General features: G+C 41.2%; 1 protein-coding gene across 2 annotated transcripts in view; it reads left to right on the top strand.

The window, feature by feature from the left end:
• Positions 1 to 26,937, top strand: part of LOC126754844 (serine-rich adhesin for platelets) — a 99,565-nt gene that overhangs the window by 71,475 nt on the left and 1,153 nt on the right. For both annotated transcript variants that reach the window (XM_050467029.1, XM_050467028.1), the window contains 4 exons: positions 7,232 to 8,155; positions 8,991 to 9,167; positions 23,057 to 24,857; positions 24,936 to 26,686. In XM_050467029.1, the coding sequence (XP_050322986.1) occupies positions 7,327 to 8,155; positions 8,991 to 9,167; positions 23,057 to 24,857; positions 24,936 to 26,686 (4,558 nt within the window). In that variant the 5' untranslated portion in view covers positions 7,232 to 7,326. The remainder of the gene's footprint in view (positions 1 to 7,231; positions 8,156 to 8,990; positions 9,168 to 23,056; positions 24,858 to 24,935; positions 26,687 to 26,937) is intronic.

Genomic DNA, 26,937 nt, shown 5'->3' with positions numbered 1-26,937 from the left:
TAAATTGAGATTTAACAACATATGTATGTGGTTGTAACAAAAACGTATTTGAAAACAATCAATAAATAAAAATTTACAAATTGGGAAGAGTTTCAGCTACCAAAAAGTGCTACAATTTACTATTAAAAAATATGAAAATGTGGAAATATTGTTTGTGTGAAATATTTTTAGTACGTAAGAGTAAAGTAATATTTAAAAATCGTTTGTTGAAAAATTGGGAACAGTTTTTGTTAAGTAAAATCGCCTCAAATCACCCATAAGCATTTAATATTTGTGCTATAATACAGTTTTGAAATAAAATAAAAAGTGAGAACAGTTTTTATTTTAATAAAATCACACAAAGAGAGTTTTTGTGTGTGTGCATTTAATATTTGTGCTATAATACATTAAAAAAAAACATGGGAACAGTTTTTAATAATTCAAAACGAAAGAAATTAATTTATCAGCATTTAATAACTGACATACAATACATTCTTGAAAGTAAATAAAAAGTGGTAAAATTTTTTTTTATAAAATCGAACAAAAACGCTCATAAATATTTAATATTTGTTCTTCCATAGAATTGTAAAAGAAAATCTAAATAGTAATTATTTTTATTTAACCCATTTACACAAAACATTCCACAAGCATTTAATAATTGTGCGATAATACAATTGTAAGGGTAATTAAAAAGTGGGGACAGTTTTTTCTCAACAAAATCAAACAAAAGCACACTTAAGCACTTAACTTTGTTTCTATAACACAATTATGACCGAAATAAGAAATGGGAACAGTTTTTTAAAACCATAGATGTATAAGTATAGTTCTTAAATGCTATTTGTGCTTTTTTGTTGAATATTTAGATACAATTTAAATGTTGAAAACTGCATTCGATGCTCTAAATTAACAGAAAGAAACATATATTTTCATTTCTGTTATCTTATTAATATATCCAAATTCCACAAGAAATAATTAAAAACGTTTAAAAACTAGATACATGTAACCTAACTTATATTCCGCTCTAAATCTTGTGCGCATTTGCATGCCTTCAAACCTCTTCCCAATTCCAGTATCACTAGTAGATTGCTTGCAACACTCGCATATTTGTCTTTTGAAATTAATCGTTGGCGCCCAATCTTTCCTTTGCGCTAAACTCGAATGAACACATGTAGTCATTTAACATTGACATTGTTGCCTCAAAAGGTGCGCCCTCCAATTTAACATTCCCGACGATGTAACAAACGCTTTCCCTTCAAAAGGGCAACACACACGTTTACATGCTTATACTTGGCGCTTCGCTATTTTATTGTTGAATCTTGTCTAACCAGTTGGCAGCGAGGCAGTAAACGGCGAGCGCAACTCCTTGCCGTGGTGTGGTGTGACGTGTTGTGGGGGAGACCAAAACAGATCCTTGCCAAAGCGTGTTAGCATAACCGCCTGTAACACCAAACCAACAACATATGACGCAATGTTGCAACATGTTGCAGCAAGCAGAAGTCAATTGTTGTAGTGCGTAATGCAAGATAACATGCAATCGCCGAAGCGACATGCGCTAGTGTTGCTTCATTTAACCAGGTGTCGACACTGATCTGTAATGACAACAACATATTTTCATGCTCATGCTCACCACCACGGCAGTGTAGTGCCTGCCTGGCTGCAAACTGGATTGAGGAAGTCAAAGGAAATAAAGTATTTCAAATGTGATTAAAGTGTAGCCGTGGACAGAGGGAAAAGATGATAGCAAATAATTTCCAATAAAGTGGAGTTACGAGAGTAAGAGAGGATAAAAACTTGATTGCGATCCAGTCTTGTATAGCCAGCTGTTTGGGAACGGCAGCAATTGATCCACGAATGTTAATACTATTTGGTTACTATATTTCGACATCGTTGACTTTTGAGATTTGGTGACTTCCTTCCTAGTTTCACTGAGACTAACGTTCTCACATCCATTCTCCATCACATCTATTAGAGTAGAGGGAAACCAATCCGTGTGAAGGCTTAGAGAGATGAAGCTTTATTGGGTTCAGCGATGTGACAAAATTGAAGATTCCAGTGCTGGCAAAGCAAAGATTGGAAAATTCTGTTAGCAAAGCGAGAGTTCAAATCAAGTCGTGATATGGAGTTACCGTATCTTAGGCTTGCTACTCACATTGAACATTTTGTTTCGCAAGCTACACAGTCGAAGTCTCCTCGGTGAATCTAATAAAAAAATCTAGAAAATTTTTCAACGAAACCAAAGCTAACTTCTAACTGACCGCTTACATTCAGGTCTGACAGCGCAGCTAATATGCAACGATTCCGATGACTCATTCGTATGGCGCTTAACCGAAGACGAAAAAAAGCTAATTAATACACACACAACAACAACGACATGCATAATAAATTATCATATGAAAGTGAGCGGTGGAAAGTCATTGGACATAAATTTAGAAAAACAAAAACAAGAAAGAATCTAAAGATTCTTAATTAACCTGACCGAACGGCTGCAGCAACAGCAAAAGCAGCCACGCCGCACACATTGCCAGCAGCTGCCAACAACAGACAAAAGCAGCAGTAAACAAACAAACAAACTGCAACAACAACAAACGGTGCATGAAGAACAACAAAAGTACTTAAGGCAAAAGCGCAGCCAGGCGTTGGATGCCATTGGCAACGGTAACTTGTCAAACAGGTGTTGCAGCCGTTACGGATGAACAGCAACACGAACAACAACAACAAAAAGAAAACAAAAAATGATCAAAAGTCGCTGGCAATGCAATAGCGCGTAAAGAAACCGAATATCAACAGAATGACAACAACATTTGGACACTTATTTTACTTTGTTGCACACAGCCACGCACTCAAGCATTTGCCCAAGCAAGCAAGTTATCCAATATTCACTTGTACATATGTATATGTGTATGTATGTGTATATTTATGCATACATATGTTCTGATATATGGTAACTTTGGCTTGCAACATAGCGCGCGGTGCCGCTTACATTGAAGGTCAGCAACTTTTCAATGCAGCAATAACGACAACAACCAGCGCCAGCTTTATCAATAACAACGGCAGCCACAGCCACAGCCGCAGCAGCAGGCACCAGCTCTTACGCCGGCAAGAATCGTGCTGACGGTCCTCGCCGTTTCGCCGCCTCACCGGTCATAACCTGGTAATCCGGCCCGTTTGTCTGGCATGCCATCGACATAGTCATCGCTGCTGCGGCTACTGTATTGTTGTTACCCACGGCTGCAGCGGCTTGCTATAAAAAAGTTTAAATTACAGCTACTTCATGCGATAACACACACACGTACACACGAATGTACCAAGTGTAAGTAGCAGGGTAAGGAAGATAGAGCAGGAGCCAGCATAGAATGTGTCATGTGGCGTCTAAAATGCAAATTGTTACATATTTAATTAAGAAAAAATAATTGGCTGTAAATTTATTTTTAGCTGCACTTGCTGCAACAGGTTTGCAATAAAATAGAGTATTTTAGACTCAAGCTAGATGAGATGGTAGTCGTAATAGCTTGCAATGGATGAAGCTGAAGACATATTTAGAACTACTTAAACGTAAAGCGAAAGAATGCTGGCAAAGATTTCGTTAGAGAACAGTTTTATAAAATGGGAACAGTTTTACTAAACTCACTTTTTGGAGCACTTTACTAGAAATAAAACGTAAAGAGAAAGAAACGCGGCTATGAAGTTGTTTTGGAATAGTTTTATAAAGTAGGAACAGTTTTTAATAACATTTTGGACTAATTAAAAACAGAGGAACTGATACATATTTCCCACAAGCTCTTATTCAATGTTAAAAATCATGATATTTTTAAGCCTGTTGCCGGCTGGTTGTAAGCACTTTCAATTTCCAGCCCAAAGCTACGTTGCCTTATACTGCATTGATGCACACCACTACAAACTAGCGCCTAGGTTAAGTCAATAGCGCATATCGCATACCAAAGCCATGACGCAACAACGCACAATAACAAACAAACCACAGCAGCCATAAAGCAGCAGCAGTGCATGGCATAGCACCAGCGCGCAGTAGCCACCACCAAACGACCTCAGAAGGCGACGCAGTTACGTTGTCCCCAAAACGAAATTCTACACACAACAAAGGCAAAAGACACCAAGTCAAAAAGAGAAAAAAACGTGTTCGTAAAATTATACAGAAATATACATAATGAAGTCGAGAAGAGAGAAGAATGTTGTAAATTCCACATTTGCCGCATTTAAACCGGCAATTGAAGCGTTTAGCTGCTTTGGTTGCGTTAGAACTACAACAAAATGCCGGCAGCAGCGCACGCCCACATTGCTGGCGTGCTGGCTTGCTGTCGCGTTGCAAAGGAAAACGAACGCAACGCAATTTGCGTGCAAGTGGTTCCACGCGTTATGTGCGCATGCGTGTGCTTGGCGCGACGTACAAGCAAATAAAAGGAAAACGGCTGGTAAACGGCAAGCAAAAGTGCGAAAATCAAAAAGTAAAAATATGAAAATTTGTGCCTTGGCAAAGCTAGGAATTTATGGGGTGAGAACAGTAGTGAGAGGGAGAGTTTGTGTCGCTGCATGTGCGAAGGCAGGCATGCGGCAAGCCAAAGTAGGCAAGTCCGCAAGCCACTTGCCGCAAAGTAGACATACATATATACATATGCATAAGGCATAACGCAGTTCGTAGACGTAAATGATGAAGTATTAAAGATTATTTGCTACGCGAGCTGGCCACTAGGAACTGTATAACAGTGAAGAGGTTTTGATAAAGAATAGAAAGGGGATAAGTTGTATGTTTTCAATTAAGGATGGTGCAGAAAAATTGAAATGTTCTCAAAAATAGACTGGGAACAGATTTTTTTGGTTCTAAAAATTGTTTTAGTAATAAAAAAACATTAAGAATTATTTTCTGATATAAACAGTGCTTCACGTCAAAGAAATTTTTCAAATTTAAAACTGGGAACAGTTTTTGGTCATAACAAATTTATTAAATTTATTAATTTTTTTTTAAACTAAATTAAGCTAATATAGCTGACACCAAATTAAGTTTCATTAAGAACTGCCAACTACGAAGAGCAGTAGCAGCTTATTTTAAACTGGGAACAGTTTAAACTGCCAACAGTTTTATGCAAATACGACCGATTATACAAGTTATTCGCTAGTTTTAATCTACTTTGTTGTGAAGTTCTCTAGAAAAGGCTTGACCAATCTCTATAATAACAAGAAATACCCTACATCCAGTTGAATACTTATGAAACAAAAAAATTTTAACTTCAGTTGCACCGCAAGTTTGTATGACAGCTATATTATATAGTTAACCGATCTCAGCAAATTCTTCGGAGATTGTAACGTTGCTTTATATAAAAGCCTTTGTCAAATTTCATGAAAATACATTATATCTTCAACTGAAAAAGTTTTCCATATAAGCACTTGAAGCAAACAAACAAACTGAACGATAGAGTTTGATATCGGCCATTCCGACAAATGAGCAGCTTTTCGTGAGAAAAGGTCGAGTCCGAAGTTTTAGATCGATATCTCGAAAACTAGTTCGTATATATTTTCAGATGGACGGACGGACAGACAGACGGACATGACTAAATCGGCTCAGGTCGTCATGCTGATCATTTAGGTTACTTTATATCTGACTTATTTTTGAGTGTTTCAAAAATCATGGCAAACTTTTTTCAGTATATAAACACTTAAAGAAATTTTGAGAATTTTTATTGAAAAAATTTCCTACAGGGACACTGAGCATGCATAATATAGACCACAGCAATAAATACAGACACGGTTACGGACAATTCGCTTTGAAGTTGGCAACCTTTGAAAGAATGCGGACTTGCCAGTTCAACACAGCAATAAAACGAACTTAACCAACCTGAAGGAAAAGGAAATAAACAAATAGTGCAACCACATGCACACATAAGTACATAGACGGTTGTTGTTGTTGTATTTGTGCCTAGATAATGAATATGAGAAATAAATAAACGGAAAACGGAAAACGGAAAGGGAATGCCAGCAGCCGCAAATAGGTGTGAAAAAATCACCTCATGCCTATGTGTATGGCGGATATGTGTGTGTCGCAGTATATGCGGCAACGGTATGGCATGGAATAAATTCATAATGATTTGTGTTGCCACACGATTTTTTGCACCATTTTGTTTACATTCATGAAAAGTAAAATAATAAAATGCTAAAAGCGCACCAAAATGCCGTCAGCAGCAGGAGCAGAAGTTGAGGCGAGATATGTTGAGTTGGCAGCGGGGTGTAGCAGTAAGCTCATATAATTTGTGGCATACTATATGTTGCATGCTTATGTCGCCGTCGCTGCAGTGCAACTATATAAAATAGGAGTTGCATTCCAAGCAGCTGCCGGCAAGTAAACGCTTGTTACGGCAGCAGCAGCATAGAAGAATTGTTGCACGTGCTGGTGCTGTAGCTGCATGGCGGAGAGCTATGCGGTGCACTGGCGCTTGCGGCATGCAACAAGTAGAAAACAAAATGCGCTTTGTAGTCTGAGAATGAAAATTAAAGCGCAAAATTCTTACCACAATTGTGTGGCATGCCATGCTGTTGCACGAACCAATGCGGTTTGCGGCTGGCGGTCTCTGACCATTACCGCCGAATTGCGGTGCAAAGCAATCGACCTAATAATGAAAAAAGGTGGGCACTCAACTGGGCTCAGTGCCGCTGGCAGCCGGCGTAGCGGCGAGGGATTGCAGTTTGAGGTCGTTCAATGACTCTGCGCACCGGTTGCGCGCCCGGTTGCATGTGCAACATTTTTTCTCATGAGAATTTCGTTTTCAATTTTTACTTTTTTGCTCAATGAAAAAAAGGTGAGAGTGTTTATTTGCGTGCTGTGAAAATGCAGCCAAAGGAAATAAACTGTTCTCAGGCATGACGGCACAGTTTTGCGGTTGAGGAATTTCGTATTTTGGGAAATAAATTCGGAGTTGTACGAAGCGTGTTAAAAGCGGAGAGTTTTGTAAGAAAATTACGAATTCATTGATGGAAAAATAAATAAGAATACAGCAAGCGTAGTTGCAGTTGACTAAAAGTGTGTGTTGGAGCCTTGCTTAATTGACACTTTAGTTTATCGTAAAGTCTTCACAAACTTCTCAGATGCCACTAACTACCAAAAAAATAACTAACTGGTAATATAACTGGTATTAAATTTAGTTAATATAACCTATATTCTCAACAGCAAATTTTTGCTTTTATATTGTTAATCAGCCATTTAATTCTTTACTAATAATTGTCATTTTCGATTCTTCTTCATTTTCAGTGCTCCAAAGATAATAACAAAAAAAGCTACCAACTCCGTCGTTCATACCACTGAAGCCTTACTCTAATTACTTGCGCCGCCCGGCAGCCTAAATTATGCGCCTCTTCAAGACACGCAAGTCTATCGACACATTTGGCAGCGCTAACACCAACACCACCAGCATCCATCCGTCATATCAGCAGCACTATAACAACGGCACACAAACCGCCACGCCCACACCGACCGCCACAACATGCGCCGTCAAATTCAGCAAAACCATCGCCGGCAGCACAGCCATTTCATCGTCGCTACCCGATCTGCATGATTCGCCCGTCATGATCCTAAGCTGTACGAATCTGAGCGCTAGCCACACGCCCACACCGCGCACACCCACCAGCGTCGGCGTGCTGAGCGCCAGCAATAGCGGCGCCTCCACACAAACGCACTCACCTGCCGCAGTTGGTGGCGCGGGTGGTGGCAGCTACACACACAACTACAGCAGCCACAATAGCAGCGGACGTCAAACGCCGTCAGCGCTGTCGGTGGCTTCATTGAATGATGCTGCGCTGCAGCGATTGCATCATCATCATCAACAGCAACAGCAACATCATAGCACCACACACTTATTTCAAAATGGCAGTGGCGGCGTTGGAGGCGGCAGCAAGTGCAAAAGTAACACTTTGTTGGTGAATTATGGTGGCAGCAGCAATAATATTGCGACAGCGCAACATTATTACCAAAAACTCGGCCAGCAGACCTTGGGGCAACAGCGCAACAGCTCGTCATCGAGTAGCTGCATCTACGAGAAAAGCAGAAATGCGAGTTGCCACAATATTTCATTGATGCCAAATGGCGACAAGGGTGGTGGCGGCGCTGGTGGCAGTGGCGGTGTCACACCAATGAAGAGTTGCAGTGGTTCAACAATATCGCTGATGGCGTCAAACGGTAAGTGGTGTTATAAGAAACCGAATTTTGTATGTGGGTGAGCTCGAAGTGTTGCTACGCCGGTACATAATATATACATTAGAGCGGGTCGATTTGTTTTGCTACAAAATCACTTACATACATATGTGGGAAATATTCTACGTATCATTCTGCACAACTTTGCCTAAGAGACTATGAGTCTAAAACCAGTTTCGAGCCAGCGATTTTAAGGGGAAGTTTGAAAAGCCTGATGTTTTGCAGGTTGTATTGGAGATATGTGATATAGTTGTCCGAACACGTAACTTAATGAATCGCATGCGTATATCGTCACCTAAAATACAAAACAACGTATCACCAAAAAAATCGAAATTGAGTTTTTTATTGCTTATGATTCACTACATCATATTACATATGTATAAAGACCACAAAATTTTCAGCTTCCGCTGTCAGACTAACCAATATATAACCAATATATAACCAATATAATACAATATATATAACCAATACATAACCACTATATAACCATTTTATAGCCAAAACTCAAATTTTATTTCAATATTAGTGCTTTCAATTATATCGCTTTTCCTTCGCCTGTAAATTTATGAAAAGTGATGTTGAGTTATTTTGCATTTTAGGCGACGACATGTATATACATATCTCGATCCAATACTAACGGTTATGTTTTAAAATTTCTGAAAATAAAATACTTTACTAACTCAAAACCAAAGTAAATTTAAATTGCCCTGAAAAAAATTAATTTTAATAGTTCTTATGTTTTATGCACATACTTTCTTTATTTATATATAGTATGTAGTATACTTTCTTTGAACCACAAACTTCTTTCTTTTCTGCTCAGGTCATTTGCCCAACTATCAATTGGTCACCGCAGTGCCTGTTGTCATATTGGATGACGAAAAGAAAACCACTTCAAACGGCGGCACGACAACTGCAAATGCGGCAACGACCTCAACAACATCCGCTACAACAACAGCAACACCAGCGAGCATAACTGCCAATAGCGCCACAAGAAATGGTGAGTGCTTTTCAATATTTATACACTGAAGAGGGTATATTAAGTTTGTTATGATGTTTGTATTACCCAAAAATAAACTCTATAAAGTATATATCCTATATATAAATGATCAGCATGACGAGATGAGTCGGTTTAGCCGTGGCCATCTGTCTGTATATATGCGAATTAGTACCTCAGTCTTTGAGATATCAATTTGAAATTCTGCACCTGCCCTTTTCACATCAAGAAGTTACTCATTTGTCGGAACGGTCGATATCGGTCGACTATAGCATATATCAAACAAACTGAATGATTGGAAACAGTAGCTTGTATGGAGAACTTTTTTATTTAATGAGATATCTTTAAGAAATTTCGCATGTCTTATTATCTAAAGCAATGGTACAATCTCCGAAAAAAGTTTTCAAATCGGATCACTATAGCATATAGATGCCATACAAACTCACCGATCATAGTTCTTGTAACGGCACTTTTGTATTTGTGTTTTATAATTCAAATAACACTTATAGTAGTTATTCGGAGGGCAGAAAAGTTGAAAATTATTTGAAAAACTCAAAAATTCATTCGGAAAACCAACAACAAACAACACCGCATATCAGTGTGCAGAGCTTCGAATATAGCGAACTCTCACCTCAGAGTATAAAATAAAGCTGAGTGGTATAGGAGTTCAGCGAATTTGAGAAATTTTTTGATAAAACTGCTGCAACTGAAGTAATAGACTTAAAATTCAATTTTATTAAGTATTTACCAAAATTACTTTAATTGACCACCACATGGTAACGCTCGACCGCGGCAGCTTTCGTGGCAGAACTGTTTCTCACGCGCCATTTCAGCAACATTTATACGCGCCTTGAATGAGAGTTGTTCTTGTTGTACATTGTAATATCCAAATTTCGGCAGTATTTTATATAAAGGCACAGTTTGGAACGGATGTTTGTAATCTCAAGTTCCGAAAACTGCATTTTTGCATGCTTGTTTGTATGTATGTATATGCTTACCACAAAGAAAACTACGAAGCAACAGCGAAAATTCTTTGATTTCTGCTCGCTACAAATTATCTGAAATTTCTCTACAATTTAAGAAATACACACATGTATTTACTTATTTTTGTTGCTGTGATCACGTACGAGTGTGAAGATTATTATTTTGCATTTATTGCTCTGTTACCGTTTCCTTTCCAATACAAACACATTAAGTGGTAATAAGCACATACACACATGCATAAATATGCGCGTAAATCAGTTTGTGTTGATAGTGATGTGCACTTTTTATTCGGTACTCGCATGGAAGTGGTGATTTTCACCAAAAAAAAAATTCTGCAAATTTTTTGTTTTATAAATTTGTGTGTATAATTGTTGGGTTTATATTGCAATAGAACTTTTTATGAAATAAGGAAGAGAAATTTTCAGAAATAGTCAATATTTTTTGGTGCTTGAATAGCAAATTTCTTATGATATTTACACCACAGATCTAGAAAACTGTAGGATATGTCTAGAGCAAGGCACCAGGGAAACAATGGAACATATCTTGTGCACTTGTCCCGCATTGGCAAGATTACGCTAAAAGCAACTGGGGTTCCCACGGTATGAAGCACTGGAGGAGGTATCGATAGTGAGGCCGCTGAGTCTGTTAAAATTTGCATCAAGCGCAGGCATCCTAAAATATGACTACTCCTCATAGACCTAGTGACTGAACTCCATCTGGTATCGAAAAGAACCAAAACTGGTCACCAGATTAACCTAACCTACACCACTTAAGCTATCCAAGCCTGCTTTGTATCATTATTGGAGAGCCGCCGAATGTTGTTTTCCTTTGGATCAGTCATTGCTAGCTTCTCAATATAGTCTGTTATTCACGATTACTCAAAGAAATTAGTCTATCAGAGTCTTTGCTTAATTTATGAGCTCAATTCTCAAGCCCATTTATTGATATAATTCGGTCACAAAAAGTCCGACCAAAAATAGGTGACGCTTTCACATATAATTTAATCATTCCCAGCATTCTCTGGTATTATTTATACCTTAAACAATAAATTTTAACGTGGCAAATCAAAAAGTTGTCACTCATTTGTTTGTTTCGTGCCTGAACCCCGACGCTCTGAAGGCATGTTAATCTGAAAGGTCTCTTTTTTCCGGTAATGTCACTTATGTACTTTCTCGTATGTATAAAATTTCTCGTATAAATTAGAATTTCAACCTAAGTTTATATCTGTACTCTTTTCTATACAAAATCCTTTTTGCTGCAGCAACTGGTCTCATGGCTCACATCACTATCACTGCTTCACTGCTGAGCGCATTTCACCACCAGCCATGCTCTGTTAACACACATTCATAGAAATGCGTTTATTTTTTATTCTGTTACTTTTATGCTTTTAAATTGGATTTCTTGTATGATTAACTCGCTCTTTTACTCTTTACGCCGTTGCGCCTTCTTTTCTCATGTGCTTTTATTAACTGCAAATTGCCTTAATTTTCTTGCCAATCAACTGTGGCGATCTGCAGACAAAGAAATCATTCTGTGTTTTGCACAATAATACAAACCAACAAATCGAGGTAAGCGCAGTCGAGAGTTATGTTGGTTATATTTGTGTGTTTTTTCTTGTTTTGAAAAATCAAAAATATTATATAATATATGATCAATATACATATATATGCATGAATGATAAAAGTTAATAAATAAAAAAATATGAATATTACACATATCGCCCAACAGAGCAAAATAAGCCATCAAGCCGTTGTTATCCGAATATGAAGATTGAATAAATTAAACAATCTTCGGACTTATCGACAGTAACGGTGCCAAAAATTATTAATTTTATTGCGGAAGAGATTCTCTTCTTTATTTTTTATTTTGATAACTTATTACTTTTATTTTTCGCGTTTTCAACTCAATGTTGACAGAGATTGCTACTTGCTAATCACTAAAACTCATAATTCAAATCTGGCAATATAAATATGGAATTATCAAGCTACCGAAGCCCACTTAATTCATCATTGGTACACCAACAAATTCCACTGTGGAAAATAAATTCGCATGTCAAATTAAAGCAATCAATTTGAAGAGTTGGAATTTTAGCAAATACTTATTGTAGCTTCGACTTTGATTTTATAATGAATCAAAATAAATAGATGTGACCAAGGAGAATATTGAGTTTTGGAATCAGAAAGCTTCAAATATTTATTTGCTCTTACAATATACAATATATGTATGCGGCAAAAGAAATAACTTCAATAACTCGAAATTGTGTCTGTTTCTCTAATTAAGGCCAACAGCATCTTGGCAAGCGATAATCGAATTCAGTCCTTTGAGGCGCACCCTATCTTCCTACCAAATTTGAGCCGGACTGTTGGAATTGTTTTTCCTTATTCTTTCTGAATTAAATAAACTTATGATGAATTCCTCTTAACACATATTCGAAAAAGTCGAAGAAGTTACAGGCATTAAAATGTATCCAGGGATAACATGTGCATGGGTTACCGATGCTTTTAAGTCATAGCCGACTGTTATAGACATAGAGATATCCTAAACTAGCTTTAAATAAGTTTGAATAGATCATATCCTCTCAAGGTTGAATTACAATAGCGGCTTCCAGACGTGAATAGAGAAAAGTGTAGAATGCTATCTCAATCGATGCCGACGGGTCCAAATTTGACTGCGGAGTGATTGATATCTCTCCCTCCATCCATCTACCAAACTCAGCCAGCATTTTTCAAGCGGAAATACATAACAGGCATAGAGAAGGCTTTGGAGTTCTACTGGATAACAACGAAAATATACAGAGAGCTGCTATATACACTTATAGCCAGGCAGCATTGCTAGCCTAATGGTCGCCAAAGATAAACTCAAACGTGGTTAAAAAATGTAGGCAGTCTTTAGGCTCACTGGCAGGTAACTCGTCTTGTCTATAAATAGGGTTTCCAGTCAAAAAGACATTTTTGGCAACGAAAAAGCGGACGAGTTGGACATGTCTAGAGCCTTTGGATCGCTCTACGTGGGCAGGGATCACATCACACGCATCGCGTCCAGCAAGCTCCTGGAATTATTCTATATGTTCTTGCTATAAATACTCCGTCCGTAATGACCGCGAACTCTACAAAAAAGCTGCATCCGTCATAACTAAGCATAAATATGTAAATTTGTAAGAAATGATTGACAAAGCCATGATTATTTCAAGCCTCAGTCATTTACAATAAAAAATAAGAACCATCAATGGTAATTACATAATACAGTAGCCAAAGCAAAACGAGAAATAAAACAATTGAAAAAATATTTTGATTTCCAATGTTTGACAGCGCCCCGGGGCCAAATGTGAGCTTAACATTTCTGCTATGCAAGATGAAGAAAAAATGGAATTGTTGATAATGGAAATAAAAAATGTGCAAAAATTAAAAAAAAAATACATGAGAAAAGAAAAAGGCACAACATCCTAATGAAATATGAGCGCGTTGAACTTGATGATGATAAAAAGGCATATAAAAGTTGCATTGAGACACGCGAACTTGGCAGGTTTTGGGCCGAGACGCTACGTCTGAGTAATTTTATATAAATTAAGGCCGTCAGCGCGTAGTAAATTATCTCCATGGGCAGGGGATCGCACGACAACAAAAGCGCGCAGATTTGGCTTTACTAGCAAAGTGTCTGTATTTCCTGGCGTTTGAATAATTCAGCGCCGATAGGTCGATATTGAGCGCCTCAGACTTTACTTTAAACGCAAAATATTAGCTTTTGTTGTAAAAATTAAAAAAAACTGTACACGCAGTGATACTAGTTACAAGCATAGCAACAGCAACAACAACAACAACATAGGTACGAACGTTTCTTTGTCTGCCTGCGCATACATAAATGCAGACGACTACGAATGTTCGAAATTAAGTCAAATTAAATGGAAATTAAAATAACTCGCGTCAGCGCTGCACATACTAAGTAAGCGCATACTCGTATACCACACAGTGCCAACAGCGACGTCGAAAATTTGCATACAATGCACGCATGCAACATTTATCAGGCGGCGAACCAGTTTGCTCGCTGAGCTGTGCTCAAATTCGTATTTCATTTTCATTGCTTAAAGTTCATTTTTGCATAGTTTTAAAGCCAAATCCGAAATCACCCGCTACACACTGGCTTTTTGCAACTTTGCGCGGCGGCGGCGCGTCAGTCGTACGCGTTCGTCTCAACCACGCAGACCTAACCAAGTGAAAAGTAAATGAAAATATTGAACATGTTTCAGCTAAAAAACATTCAAATTGCAAGCGAAAACTTTATAAAAACAGAAAGCCTCAAGAACTCAACGGAGATTGTGAAATTGAAATGCGTTTGAAACTCAGGCACATAGCGCCCTGCCTGCGCTTCAAGGTCAAAAGTGCCAAGCGACCTTGGCCGAAGCAAGCGCAACAAAAGTGCGCAAAACACGACAGTTCGAAGCCGAAAACAGTAATGGACATGCATATGATAACGGATCACGACATTGAGGAACAAAATATGGAAGTTGCAGCTGAAGCAGAGATCTCTTTAAATGATAGGCATGCAAAATCTGATTTAAAAAAGAAGAACAAAAATTTGATGAGTAAAGGTGGGCTTAAAAATAATTTTAAAAGTTTAATTAAAAATAAGAATTAATTAAAAAAATTTATTAAAAAAATTTAATTAAAAAAATTTAATCAAAAAAAATATTTCCAAAAAAAAATTGTGAAGTATATGCGCTTTATAAATTTGAACACAGTTGTGATGTCAAAATAAATAGCACTGTGTGGCAATACAAAATGTGGTGACCTTGAGGCAAAGCACGTGTCGTGGTTAAAGGCTGGTCGGTTGATTAGGCAGCTGTTCGTACTCTTCAATTTATGAGCAAACTTTGATACATTCATAAAACAGCTCACTGCCCCTTTTTCCCAACGGTTTCTTCCCACCCACAACTCCCTTATCGATACTCGTATATGGATACCGAAGGAGTCGCCATAGTTCGGTTTGGCGACTCCACAATCCAAGTTATCCGGTATTAAGTCAAAGGGTGTGAGGATATCCGAGTGTTCAGATACGTGTTCTTTTAAGAACCCAAATTCTCTGAGTCTGTTAGCAAATTTCGCAGCCATACAACTTCCGACGATGTTTAGAGGCACAATGTGCCAGATGGCGTTAAGTGCCTTGGTTGGAGTGAACCTTAGTGCACCACACATGCTGATGAGCGCCGCCTGTTGAACGTTCTCGAGTTTCTTTGCAAGTGTGGACTTTTCTTGAGCACTCCACCACATAAAGACTCCATAGAACATAGTGGGCTTGGCTATGGTATCGTAGAGACAGAGAGTAAGTGACCCCAACTTTTGGCAATGGCTCCTCTCCAGCAGTGTAGACTTAGACTCATTTTTCGTCGCCAGTAACAATGCACTTCAAAAATGGATCACTGCTTTGACGTTTGATGAGCAAATCACAGTCGTTCGTTCTATACGAACACGGGAACCCATTTGCCAAGTTTTGTAATTAATCTTAGATGTTTCATGTGCTTTTGTACAGTCGCTTTAGACAAATTTAATCTTTCAGCAATCACTCAAGTTGATATTCGACGATTTCCATCGAATCAATGTCTTTATTCATTCCCATGACAGTCGGGTGTAAGTAACTGGAACGGACCCGTAATTTTATTCGGCCAAAGATTGTCACTTCGGCACTATGCCTCGAAATTACTTCAGGAACTCTTTCTGCCGTCACAACAACCAAAGACTTTATTTTTACTTCATGTGCTTCAAGAGTTCTTCCAGGACGTGGTACATTCTCAAGAACGGAATGGCCGTAATGAAATTTTGCAAACCAATTTTAGCATTGTCGTTCGGTCAACACATCTGCGCCTTGCTTGAACTGTATTTTTACGCTTTTTATTGTAAAACAATAAAATATGCCGAAATGCTGTTTTCGATCTTCCCTCTTCGTTAGGGCAACAAGAACTATTCCAAAAAATTAAAAAAAAGAGAAGCAAGACTTACTATATCAGCCGTTCAAATATATAACGGTAAAGCGTGTAAATGTGAAGTTGGCTTCGAAAAAGTGAACTAGTGAGCTTAGTGAACTAACCAATATATTGGGTAGTCGAAAAAGTCTTTTCGTATTTCTAATCAAACTTCAACTTATTTTTTTTATATTTACAATAATAAATCCTTCATTCTTGTCGATTTTAGCGAAAAGTTATCAAATAGTAAATAAGGAACTGGTATCAAGAATGTGCGTAACTGAACTGAACAGCTACTATGTCTAATGCCGCACATTAATTCTCCACTTTTATCAGAGATATATACAGATTTATAGATAGTATATATATGGCGCGGTGATAGTACATTTCATCAATGCATACAACTCTAAGCATGTTTGCGCGTTTGTGGTATACAAAATTTCGCGAAACACATTCCCAATTGCCCCAGGCATAACCGACGCCCACCAGAACGTATTAAATTCGGACTGTGGCAAATGAAATTGGAAAATTACGATCGAATGTGTCGCGTGTCAAGCCCACTTTTTGTCAATACACAAATTATGATTTTCACCTCCACTGCTCTGCGCCGCGCACAAGCCCACCCACACACCTACTAACCTGCCAGGAAGAATGCAAATGTGTTTCTGTGTGTGTAATCAGAACATCTTAGCATTCGGTTGTGGCGGATAGTTACGGCTGGAAAGTGAAGAATTCTTGCACGACTCTTTTAAGCGGGCAACTCTTCATTTTTCGCCACAACAATAATACTTTTGAAATTTTTATTCGCTGCAATGCCTTCGGAAGTGTGTAACGCGATAGCTTCAGTGCGCCACTCCCGAACGCTAAGCGAGGGCTTTTAGCATTTTATTGCCGCGAAATATTTCGACTATTGGACGCTGCTTGTGGAGACCATTTGGCATGCAAAGCTTGACCCTCAAGCGGATAGTATTTAATTCGTAACATTCCTCTCATTTATTCCATTTATATATATTGCCATGTGTGTGCCTAAAATGCGGTTTTAACTCATAAATACTGAAGGAGCGCAAATAAATATGATTTTTAACGAGCGCAAGTTTAGAGTGTAAGAATATTGTATTAAATTGCGGCTTTTAAATATTCCCCATAATCAATTTAAAAAAAGGTCGATTGAGTTTAAAGCATGAAATCTACCAACTAGTGTATGTAACGGTATACACAGGGAAAGAGGACACCGGCACATTGTATCAGTTGTTCAAAGAACTGTTTTAGTATGTTCGTACTCGCTCTCCCAAAGCTTTTTGTTTAGCTTTACACAATTCTAGTTATTTTTTAGGCTGCCTTTATCGACATTTTTGGTGTTTGTTCCACACAACAGCTGTTCCATAACCTTATAGTTTCGACAATAATTGAAAGGGAATCTATCTACCTTTACCACTCTCGCTACCTGGAAGAACTTCCTACTATTATATGAAGCGATTTGTCAGATACTGATCATTTTTCCTTTCTGAGCACTGTAAGGAAGCTAAAACCCATGCGCCACATACACGTTTTGTTTGATCAATTTAGGTGTAGATATCATCAAAGCGCAAGCAGCTAATCATATCTTTGGTCCAAACTAGGCTATTCATACTTTTTGTCTGCACCCTTAATATTATAACTCTTATGAGCTTTGTCCTATTACGTCTACTGATTGCCTCTCAGCCACTTTTTTCTTTATATAAAACGCTCGCCATTCCTTTAGTAGAATCCGAAAAGAATTTTCAAGAAATATTCAAAAAGGATGGCTCGGTCAGGTTAGGATGTAGAGTTGATCTAAAATCGTTGGAACTCCTAAATGTGGGACACCAGATACTCGTATATCTACACTCTAAAGCTTACAACAAATTTTTTAAGCCAGTTAATCAATTTCTGGCAGCCTAGTGAAAGTTCTACAAAGGTGTATCTACCGAGAAATCTCAGTCTGGCAATATCCAGCCAATAGAGGAGAAAAATTAAAAAAGATTCCACCTCGCCTTCCTCCATACAGCTTTGTCAAAGAATGTTCGACAGAATATTAACCGCACTGCGTGTAAACCTATTGGAACAAGTCAGACCCCCAACACTTTAGTTTGGATGACCTCTTTCAGTTCACTCTAGATCAGAAGGGTCTCTCAGTCCTACAAGTTCTGATTGTTGATCAGCGCTTGCTGAGTTCACTGGCGGACCAAAAGTATAACGCCAGAACACAAGAAAACAACGGAAATCCAATTCGCTTCCAATCGAATGAAATTGAGGAAAGGGCACCCTTTGCAAGCTTATCAGCTTTACAGTTTCCGGCAATACCGTTGTGACCAGGAACCCACAAGGAAAGAGCTTGAAGCTAGTGCTAATAAAATCATGCACTGCTTGACTAGTTTTGAGCGCACATTTAACGAGCTCAAAGCGAATGTCAGAGGGAAAGCAGACCTTTCTGAAGGAAGCTACACTCCAGAGCAGTTTATCTACTACTACCTTGATGGCAGCTTCCTCCGCTTGAAAGACGCTACAGTGGTCTGGTAGTCTGAAACAAGACTTGATGGAGAGCTGCCGACAGAAGACTCCACCTCTTAGCCTTCCTCTTGACTTCGATCCAGCACAAATAGCATAAATTGCTCGCAGATGTGCGAACAGAGAAGGAACCGCCAGAAGAAGGTTGCGCGATGTTGTGATCTAAATTGTAAGGAATATAATCGAAGTGCTGAAGAATTTTACCCAGCTTCCGTAAGTCTACTAGCAATCCCCCAAGCACCTACAAGCTTTATCCACAGGTGCTACGTGTAGAATGGTATTGAGATGCCGATAAGGGCGGTTCTTTTAACACTTTCCATCTGCTTAGTTAGTGTGGTTTTTCCGAGCGCCGTCCACGAGTTATGAGGATAGTGGTATACTGGTTAGTAGAGATCGGCGGGAATATTTTGTCCGCTGAATTTATAACTCGATTTCTCTCTCGCTCTCTCATCAATGGATTTCTTCTCAGTTCAAAGGCTTAGTTTTTCCCCACCGCTTTGCAACACGATAATTTAAATCACTAGCAACAATTGCTCACACTTCAACGCCAACAACGGTAGTAAATTCTTCGGTTTTGTTTGTAAGAGCGTAGATATTGCAGAGCAACAACAAAACAGCAAAGCTGCTAACAAAACTTTCAATATAATTTGTGCAATTACACTTCCACTTCAACGATTGGTTTAGTCCGATTGAGTGGTTGGAATGCAACACCCAGCGGACGCCAATGGCAATAACGCAAGCAAATAATAGGAACATCGCAACAACAGCAACAACGCGTAGAACACTGACAAACGACAGCTATAACTAGTATGGGGCAACATCACACCGCCATTGCCATCAACAGCAATCAGTATTAAATTAGAAGCCAACAGACAATTGCAACGATGACACCAATGCGCCACACGAACGCCACACAGCCCAAGCCGCCAACATTCAGCAATAATAACAACAGCAAGAATGACAAGAACAAGAACAACAACATCCATAGATAATAATAATAATAACAAGCAACTAATGCTAAATGTGCGCCAATGGCAAAAGTAATCAAAGCGGACACGTGCTGCGCATGCGGTCAAAGGCGGTGCGGTGCTGAGCGGTACGGTGCGGCAGACCACGGAGCGTCTTGCAGCCGCACAAACCAAGCCGACGGACAGGGCGATGAATGAGAATGAGCGGCACTTTTGGAGCTTGTAAGAAGCCGCCCAAGTAACCGCAAAGGATGCGGTGCGGCAAGGCGCCAACTGCGCATGTAGACCGCCGTCATACTTATGTATATGCGGCACATCGAAGCTTTATATGTAAATGAAATTGGCAGCAACAAATGGCTTTGATTTGATGAAGAGCACAAAAGCGAGATAAAAAATTGGCATAAAATGGTCTTCCGACTAACAGGAATGCGCGCAGACGTGGCGATTGTGTTGGCGGCTTAACGGCAAAATGAGCGCGGCAGGACGAAGTGCACGCCAACAAGCAGCGCGCCGACAGGCAGTCAGGCCAATGTGTTGCGCTAAGCACAGCATTGTTGCGGCTTCCACTAAGCCAATGTTTTTGAAGTCTGCAGGCGGCTAAGCGTCCGCTGCGCGCGTGTGTGTACATATGCTTGTATAAAAGTGTGAGTTGAAGTGTGCTGTGCGTCGCGCCTATCAATGCCGACAACTTGCCGCAACAGAATGTAGAGCAGCGCTAACAAAACAACAGTTTGTTGTGTGGCATGGCAAGCAGCGTCGACTCGCCACCTTTATACATGTGTCTAAGTATGTCTTTGCCATTCTGGATACTGGATTTGTGCCGCTCGCAGCTGTGTCTCAGAGCCATACAGGCGCATGCAACATAATCGACAATTTTGTTTGCGAACGCCGCACAGCTTTTGATAGCCTTACTTTTTTCAGGCGAAAAAGGAGTATTTCATTATTTATGATTTGTTGCTTTGTCGCGTGGCTCTAAATTCTAAAGGCGCACAGTGATGTCGGGCTTTCAAAATATTGCTTGGCAAGTCATGCATTCTACATGAAAGATTTCGCCTCGCTCTGACCGACCTATCGTTGAAAAAGTAGATTAAACTATGGAAAAGGTTGACCAGGACCGTCACATAAGCAGCCATAACAACGCTTAGGAACCTAACATTCATCATCAAACGGTTTTGAACCATTTAAAGAAGGCTGGCTACAAAAAGAAGCTCGATGTTTGGGTACCACATGAATTGTCTGTGAAAAATTTAATGCACCGAATTAACATCAGCGATTCTTTGCTGAAACAAAATGAAATCAAACCCTTTCTGAAGCGCATGGTAACAGGAGACGTAAATTGGATCAAATACGACAATAATGTGCGAAAAAGATCATGGTTCAAGCGTGGCGGAGCTCAACAAATGGTCACAAAGCCATGATTGACGCCTCGAAAGGTTACGCTGAGTGTTTGGTGGGATTTGGAAATGAATCATTCAGTATGAGCTGTTCTAGTCTGGTCCAACGATTGATTCTACATTTTACTGTCAAAACCTGATGAGATTGAAGCAAGCAATCGACAAAAAAACGGCAAGAACTGATCAACAGAAAGGGCTTCGTCTTCCATCAGAACAACGCTAGACCACACATATCTTCGATGACTCGTCAAAAACTGGGAGAGTTTGGCTGGGAAGTTTTGATGCATATACCATCAGACTACCATTTGTTCCGGTCAATTCAGAATTCTCTTAATTGAGTAAAGTTGGCTTCAAGAGAAGCCTGTGAAAACTACTTGCTGCAGTTTTTCGCCGAGAAATCAGAAAAGTTTTGCACTGATGGAACAATGTCTCTAGCGGAAAAATGGCAAAAAGTGGTCGACCAAAATGGTACATATTTGGTTCATTATAAATATAAAAAAGAATAAGTTGAAGTTTGACTAGAAATATGAAAACACTTTTTCGACTACCCATTATATCATATCCACTTTTTTCCAATCAATGCCCACCGTGCGTCGGCAAAGCAACACGCTGCGACAGCTGCGTCGTAGCATCCGCTTTGCAACGAGTTCGCCGCTTCGCTTCAACCATTTGATTTGATTCAGTTTTCGTTAGGCTGCATCGTCTCCAGTCTTACAACAACAAATTGTTTTGGCATTAAACATTTCTAAGTGGGTGCGCGCAGGCGGACGATCCATCTGGCATACAGTCAAGCTATTGCTCTTGGACGTATGCCGCTTGTTTGTCTATAAGACTCTCTTCTCGTTGTTTTCTCTCTGTTTTTATTGCCGCGCATTGTTTCATTTACAAGCGTCAATTATTTTGTACGCCGCTGCCTGCTAGGCAATGACGGCTGCAACATAATTAATGGTCCCACCGCGACCCACGCGACCAAAGCTATGTATCCGCGCAAGGAAAGCGCAGCAATACCTGAGCAACGTTTGTGATTCTTTACTGGCGGCGCAAAGAGTTTTGAATATTCAAATTGTATACATTTTATAGACGCTTACTTGCTGCTTATCTGCGCTGTCTGTGCCTTCTGCGCTTCGGGGGCGGAGTATGGCGTACTTTCAGAAGCCGTTCAACATCTAACCAGCGGCTAATCGCTGTTGTAGTCGTTCGAAATTAGATTGGATGCCAGAGATAAAATTAGAATGGAAAATTGGAATGGAGAGGTGTGAAGGAGCTTGTGGGGCAGCCACGTTGAGCTAACGGAGGAGTTAAGTAGTAGGCGGTCGAACGTCTCCTGGCTTGTTTGAATTCTGTATGATTAGCGGGATGTCGAATTAGGTCAGCTAAATGGGTCGACAACAGCGAGTATCGCATTCGATGGAACGATGAGCTGAACGAGATATTTCAATTGCATTTCGACGACATTGACATAGTTCAGCGAATTAAGAGACAGCGGCTACGTTAGCTAGGTCATGACGTCCGAATGGACGAAAGCACTACTGTTCTGAAAGTATTCAACGCAGTACCCGACGACGGAAGCAGAAGAAGGCCTCAACTCCGTTGAAAAGACCAGGTTACACTTGGAGTCTCCAATTGGCATCAAACTGCGAGGAAACGGTGTCGACGCCAACTTACGCCATATACGCTTTGAATTATGGCAGGAAAAGAAGTGTGAGAACTAAAAAAACGTAAATCAAATTGGACATTTTAGATGCTAAAATCGCTTTGCCGTCTTTGGCTGAACAAAACTCGGATAATTAAAATGATTTATAGGTTTAGTCCTCCTTGATTCTCTATGCGTACTAATTTTGTTCAAGAAATGACGTATTCCGGTAGCTTAAAGTCGTCTCCGCATTCTGGATTTTCTTCCACAGCTTGGAGACTGTCTGTCGAAGCTTTTGTTGGAAATTTTGCTGACGTGACATTTTCTGGGCTTTTTGACCGCGATAATAAGGACTTCATTTATTTTGATCTCGTTTGTTAATAGTCTATATTCTGCTCCTTGAATTCTCATATTTTTTACTCTTCTACTTCCAGTCTTCACGTGGGGCAAGCGCATGGGCCGCAAGCTGGATATATTGAAGCGTAGCGACACCACCAACACACATAAGTCACACACAGACCTGCGTTCGTTGTTTCACACATCCACACATAACAACAATAACAACAACAATGATAATGCCAAGGACAACTATCAGACGCACACGCTGAAGAAATGCAAATCCGGACCCATCGAGACCATCAAACAGCAACAAAAGCAACAACAACAGAAGAAAGAGCAAAGAGAACAACAAAACAAGCCGCAGGAACAACAACTGCAAAATGGCGAGGCACACAATAAAAACCAACAAAAACAAGAGAAAGCGAAGGAACACAGCAGCCACGCCAGCGGCGCACAGTCGAGCACGCCGGCGCAGTCGAACGCGCAACAGCGCTCACAGAAGGCGATCAAGAATTTCTTCCATCGCATCGGTTCCACCGGCATGCTCAACCACAAGTCACACAACCTGATTAAAGCCGCCGAACCGAGCGGCACGACCGGCAGCAATCTATACCGCAGCAGTTCCACTAGTCAGCTGACCAGCTCTTCGTACATCAAGTGTGACGATCCCACGGAGGGTCTAAACTTGGCCAACAATCGCCAGAGCAAGGTGCAGAAGGGCACCGCAAACGTCGCGACAAATCTGAAATCGAGCAGCTGCGATGACATCGCCAAAGTAGGCACGAGCAATTCGCCGAATGGCGATGACGCAACGCTGAGTGCACAAACGCAGATCACTGCTACCGGTCAGGGTGGCGCGGCCGGTCAAGAGTCAACCAACCGGCGCGGCGCTTTCCCCTACGCATTTCTACGCTCGCGTCTCTCCGTTTTACCGGAAGAAAATGGCGGTTCGGTGATGAAGCAACCATCACTCAGCAGTCTGCATACAATGGACACTGGCGGCTTACAAGCGCTGCACCAGGCGGCGGTGCAGTATATGCAAGCGGGTCAGCAACGCTCACCAACACCGCAGCATCGGAACTCCACGTCAATGCTACCCAGTGATGTAACGACGTTGACCGATGGCACTTTGGACGCCATATCGCTGGCAAGCACTTCTCCAAATCACCAGCAAAAGGTGATTTATCGGAATGGCGCCCTGATCAAGCGCTACTCGTCGGACGACAGTGCGATCAGCAATTGCTCGCCACAGCAGACGTCGGCTGCCGTCGGTGCAAGCGCTTGCAATGGTGTGTATGTGAACGGCGAGGTGCTGGTGTCGCGCAACAACAGCCTCTCCTCCAAGGACTGGGAACCACTTTACCAAAGATTAAGTAGTTGTCTAAGTTCGAACGAGTCGGGTTACGACAGTGACGGAGGTGGCGGCGGCGGCGTCGGCGTCGGCGTTGGCGGTGGAGGTGTTGCCAACAACAGCAGTGTTGGAAGCAGTGAAAGTACATGTGGCAGTGTTATTTACCTCGGCAATAACACGAACACACAACTGCTGGGCAATAATCTTGGTATCTCCAGTGGAGATACGGAATCTATTGCGTCGGGTACGTTGAAGCGGAACTCGCTGATTTCACTAACCTCCTCCGAAAGTGGCGTCGGTTGTAGCGGACTGCGCAGCAGTAGCATATGCAGCACGACAAGTGGTTCCGTGTCGCTGGGCGGCTACAACTATGACTATGAGACGGAGACCATACGTCGGCGTTTCCGCCAAATCAAGTTGGAGCGTAAGTGTCAGGAAGACTGCATTGGATTGGTTTTGTCGCCGAAGACTGTGATGACCTCGGCAAATGAGCAGCAATACCGTTACCTGATAGTCGAGATCGATCCGTATGGCATGGCGCAAAAGTAAGTAGACTTGAAAAAAATTATAACTTTTTGTTGTATGTGGAAAGTAATCACTAATGCTTTCACTCTCACCCACAGAGATGGCCGCCTGCGCATTGGTGACGAAATTGTCAACGTGAACGGTAAGCATTTGCGCGGCATGCAGTCCTTCGGCGACGTGCAGCGTCTGCTGTCGACATTCGTCAACAACTGCATCGACTTGGTGATTGCGCACGACGAGGTCGCCACCGTCACTGACTTTTATACTAAAATAAAAATCGACGGCAGCGCTGGACAGGCGTACAACTCAATGCTATCCTTGCATGGAGGCAACGAACCAGCGTCCGTCTCAGCGCCGCCCACCGCGAATCCACAAAGTGAGTATTTGGCACGCGCCCGCAAGCGGCTCAGCTATACGCAGCGCACGCAGAGCACGGACAGCATAAACTATGATCTGCAAAGTCTACAGATGGCGCTGGAGAGTGAGGATGAGCGCCAGAAGCGAAGACCATCATCGGAGGTAATAGACGCCAACGCTAGTGAGCTGGATGTCGATGATGACGCGCGTTCACTGGCCAGTGTAACGACGATGCATTCGCTGAGCTCGATGCCCACGCCAATGCCGCTAATGCAACATAGGCGCTGCTCCACACCGCGTCACTCCATGGATACAACGGCAAATGGTGGTGAGTTTGCTGCCGAGCACATAAGGCGTCGCGCGCGTTCCTCGTCGGGGCAACGCAATCTCGAGTTGACGCCGCTGTACAATGCCAGCGCCGAGTATACGCCGGTGTATGCGAATCGCGCGTCCAGCATATCGCTGTCTACGCACACGATCAGTGACGATGAAAAGTGGCAGCTGTTGGCGCGCAAGCGTTGCTCTGAGGGCGCGGCATTGCTGCGCGTTCAGCAGCAACAGCAACTGCACCAACAGCAGTCGCAGGACGAGCTGCTGACAGGTTGTGGACGCGTCGCTGGCAATCGTAGTGCGTCGCTGACCTATGGTGCGTCGGCGCCACTGGCTGCAGCTGCATTTTTGGATACTGTCGATGGTGCGGGCGGCCAGTCACAGCAACAAGCGTCAGCGTTTCCGTCGCGCACGCACTACACGCGCAACTCCATCAACCTGTCCAACTCGCATTATCGCTCGCTGCGGTTCGCGCATTCGCGTCTCAGCTCCTCGCGCTTGAGTCTATTCATACAGCCGCCTGCCGGTGGCGCCACCGAGGGCGGCAGACTAACAGCAACAACAGCTACCGCTAACAACAATAACAGTAATTACCAAAACTCCAAAGCCACTAATAGTACAAATAATACTAAAACACAAACAACAACAAGCACCACTACACCAACAACAACAACACAAAAGGCGACGTCAGTGGCCAGCAGAGCGCCTGCAAGTGGCGCTGCCAGCACTGATAGCAACACCACCGACGATGATGTGCGTCATCAGCGCAGACAACAACAACAGCTACAGCAGCAGCAACAACAACAACAAGCGTCGTCTGATCTCACTAATAACACTAATACAAATGTTAATCCTTTTCACCTCATTTCTTACCAACAACAACAACAACACCACCAAAACTTAACCGAACAACAACCACACCACCAGCAGCGTCATCACGCAACGCCTTCACATTTATATCAACAGCATTTAACCGTACCATCAACTTCTATGCCCACAGCATTAACCAGTGCGAGTGCGAGTTCGAATTCGAATACAACAACAAGTGCAAAAGCTGCGGCAACACATTCATTGCAATATCATCGCCCTTCATTGCCCGCGGCGAAACTAACAATCCGCGACGAAGAAATGGCCGAAGTCATTCGCGCTTCGATGAGCGACGGTGAGTTGGCAGTCGGAGGGGGGAGTGTGGGGCATGTAAAGAATTTTTCTAGGATTTTGAACCATTCTTATAATTAATTATGAAAATATTGAGATTTGTACCTATCGGGGTCCAACAATGGTAATTTAGACCTCTTATAGCCAGCAAAAGACGCGCGAGAATATTTATTTACCAATTTAAAAATCTAAAACAATATTAAGTAATAATTTTTTTTTTTTAACATATTTCAATAAGAAAAATGCACTAAATCG

Source organism: Bactrocera neohumeralis, chromosome 4 (genome assembly GCF_024586455.1).
Source record: "Bactrocera neohumeralis isolate Rockhampton chromosome 4, APGP_CSIRO_Bneo_wtdbg2-racon-allhic-juicebox.fasta_v2, whole genome shotgun sequence".
NCBI classification, from domain to species: domain Eukaryota; kingdom Metazoa; phylum Arthropoda; class Insecta; order Diptera; family Tephritidae; genus Bactrocera; species Bactrocera neohumeralis.
This window is presented reverse-complemented; position numbering and strand designations above follow the sequence as displayed.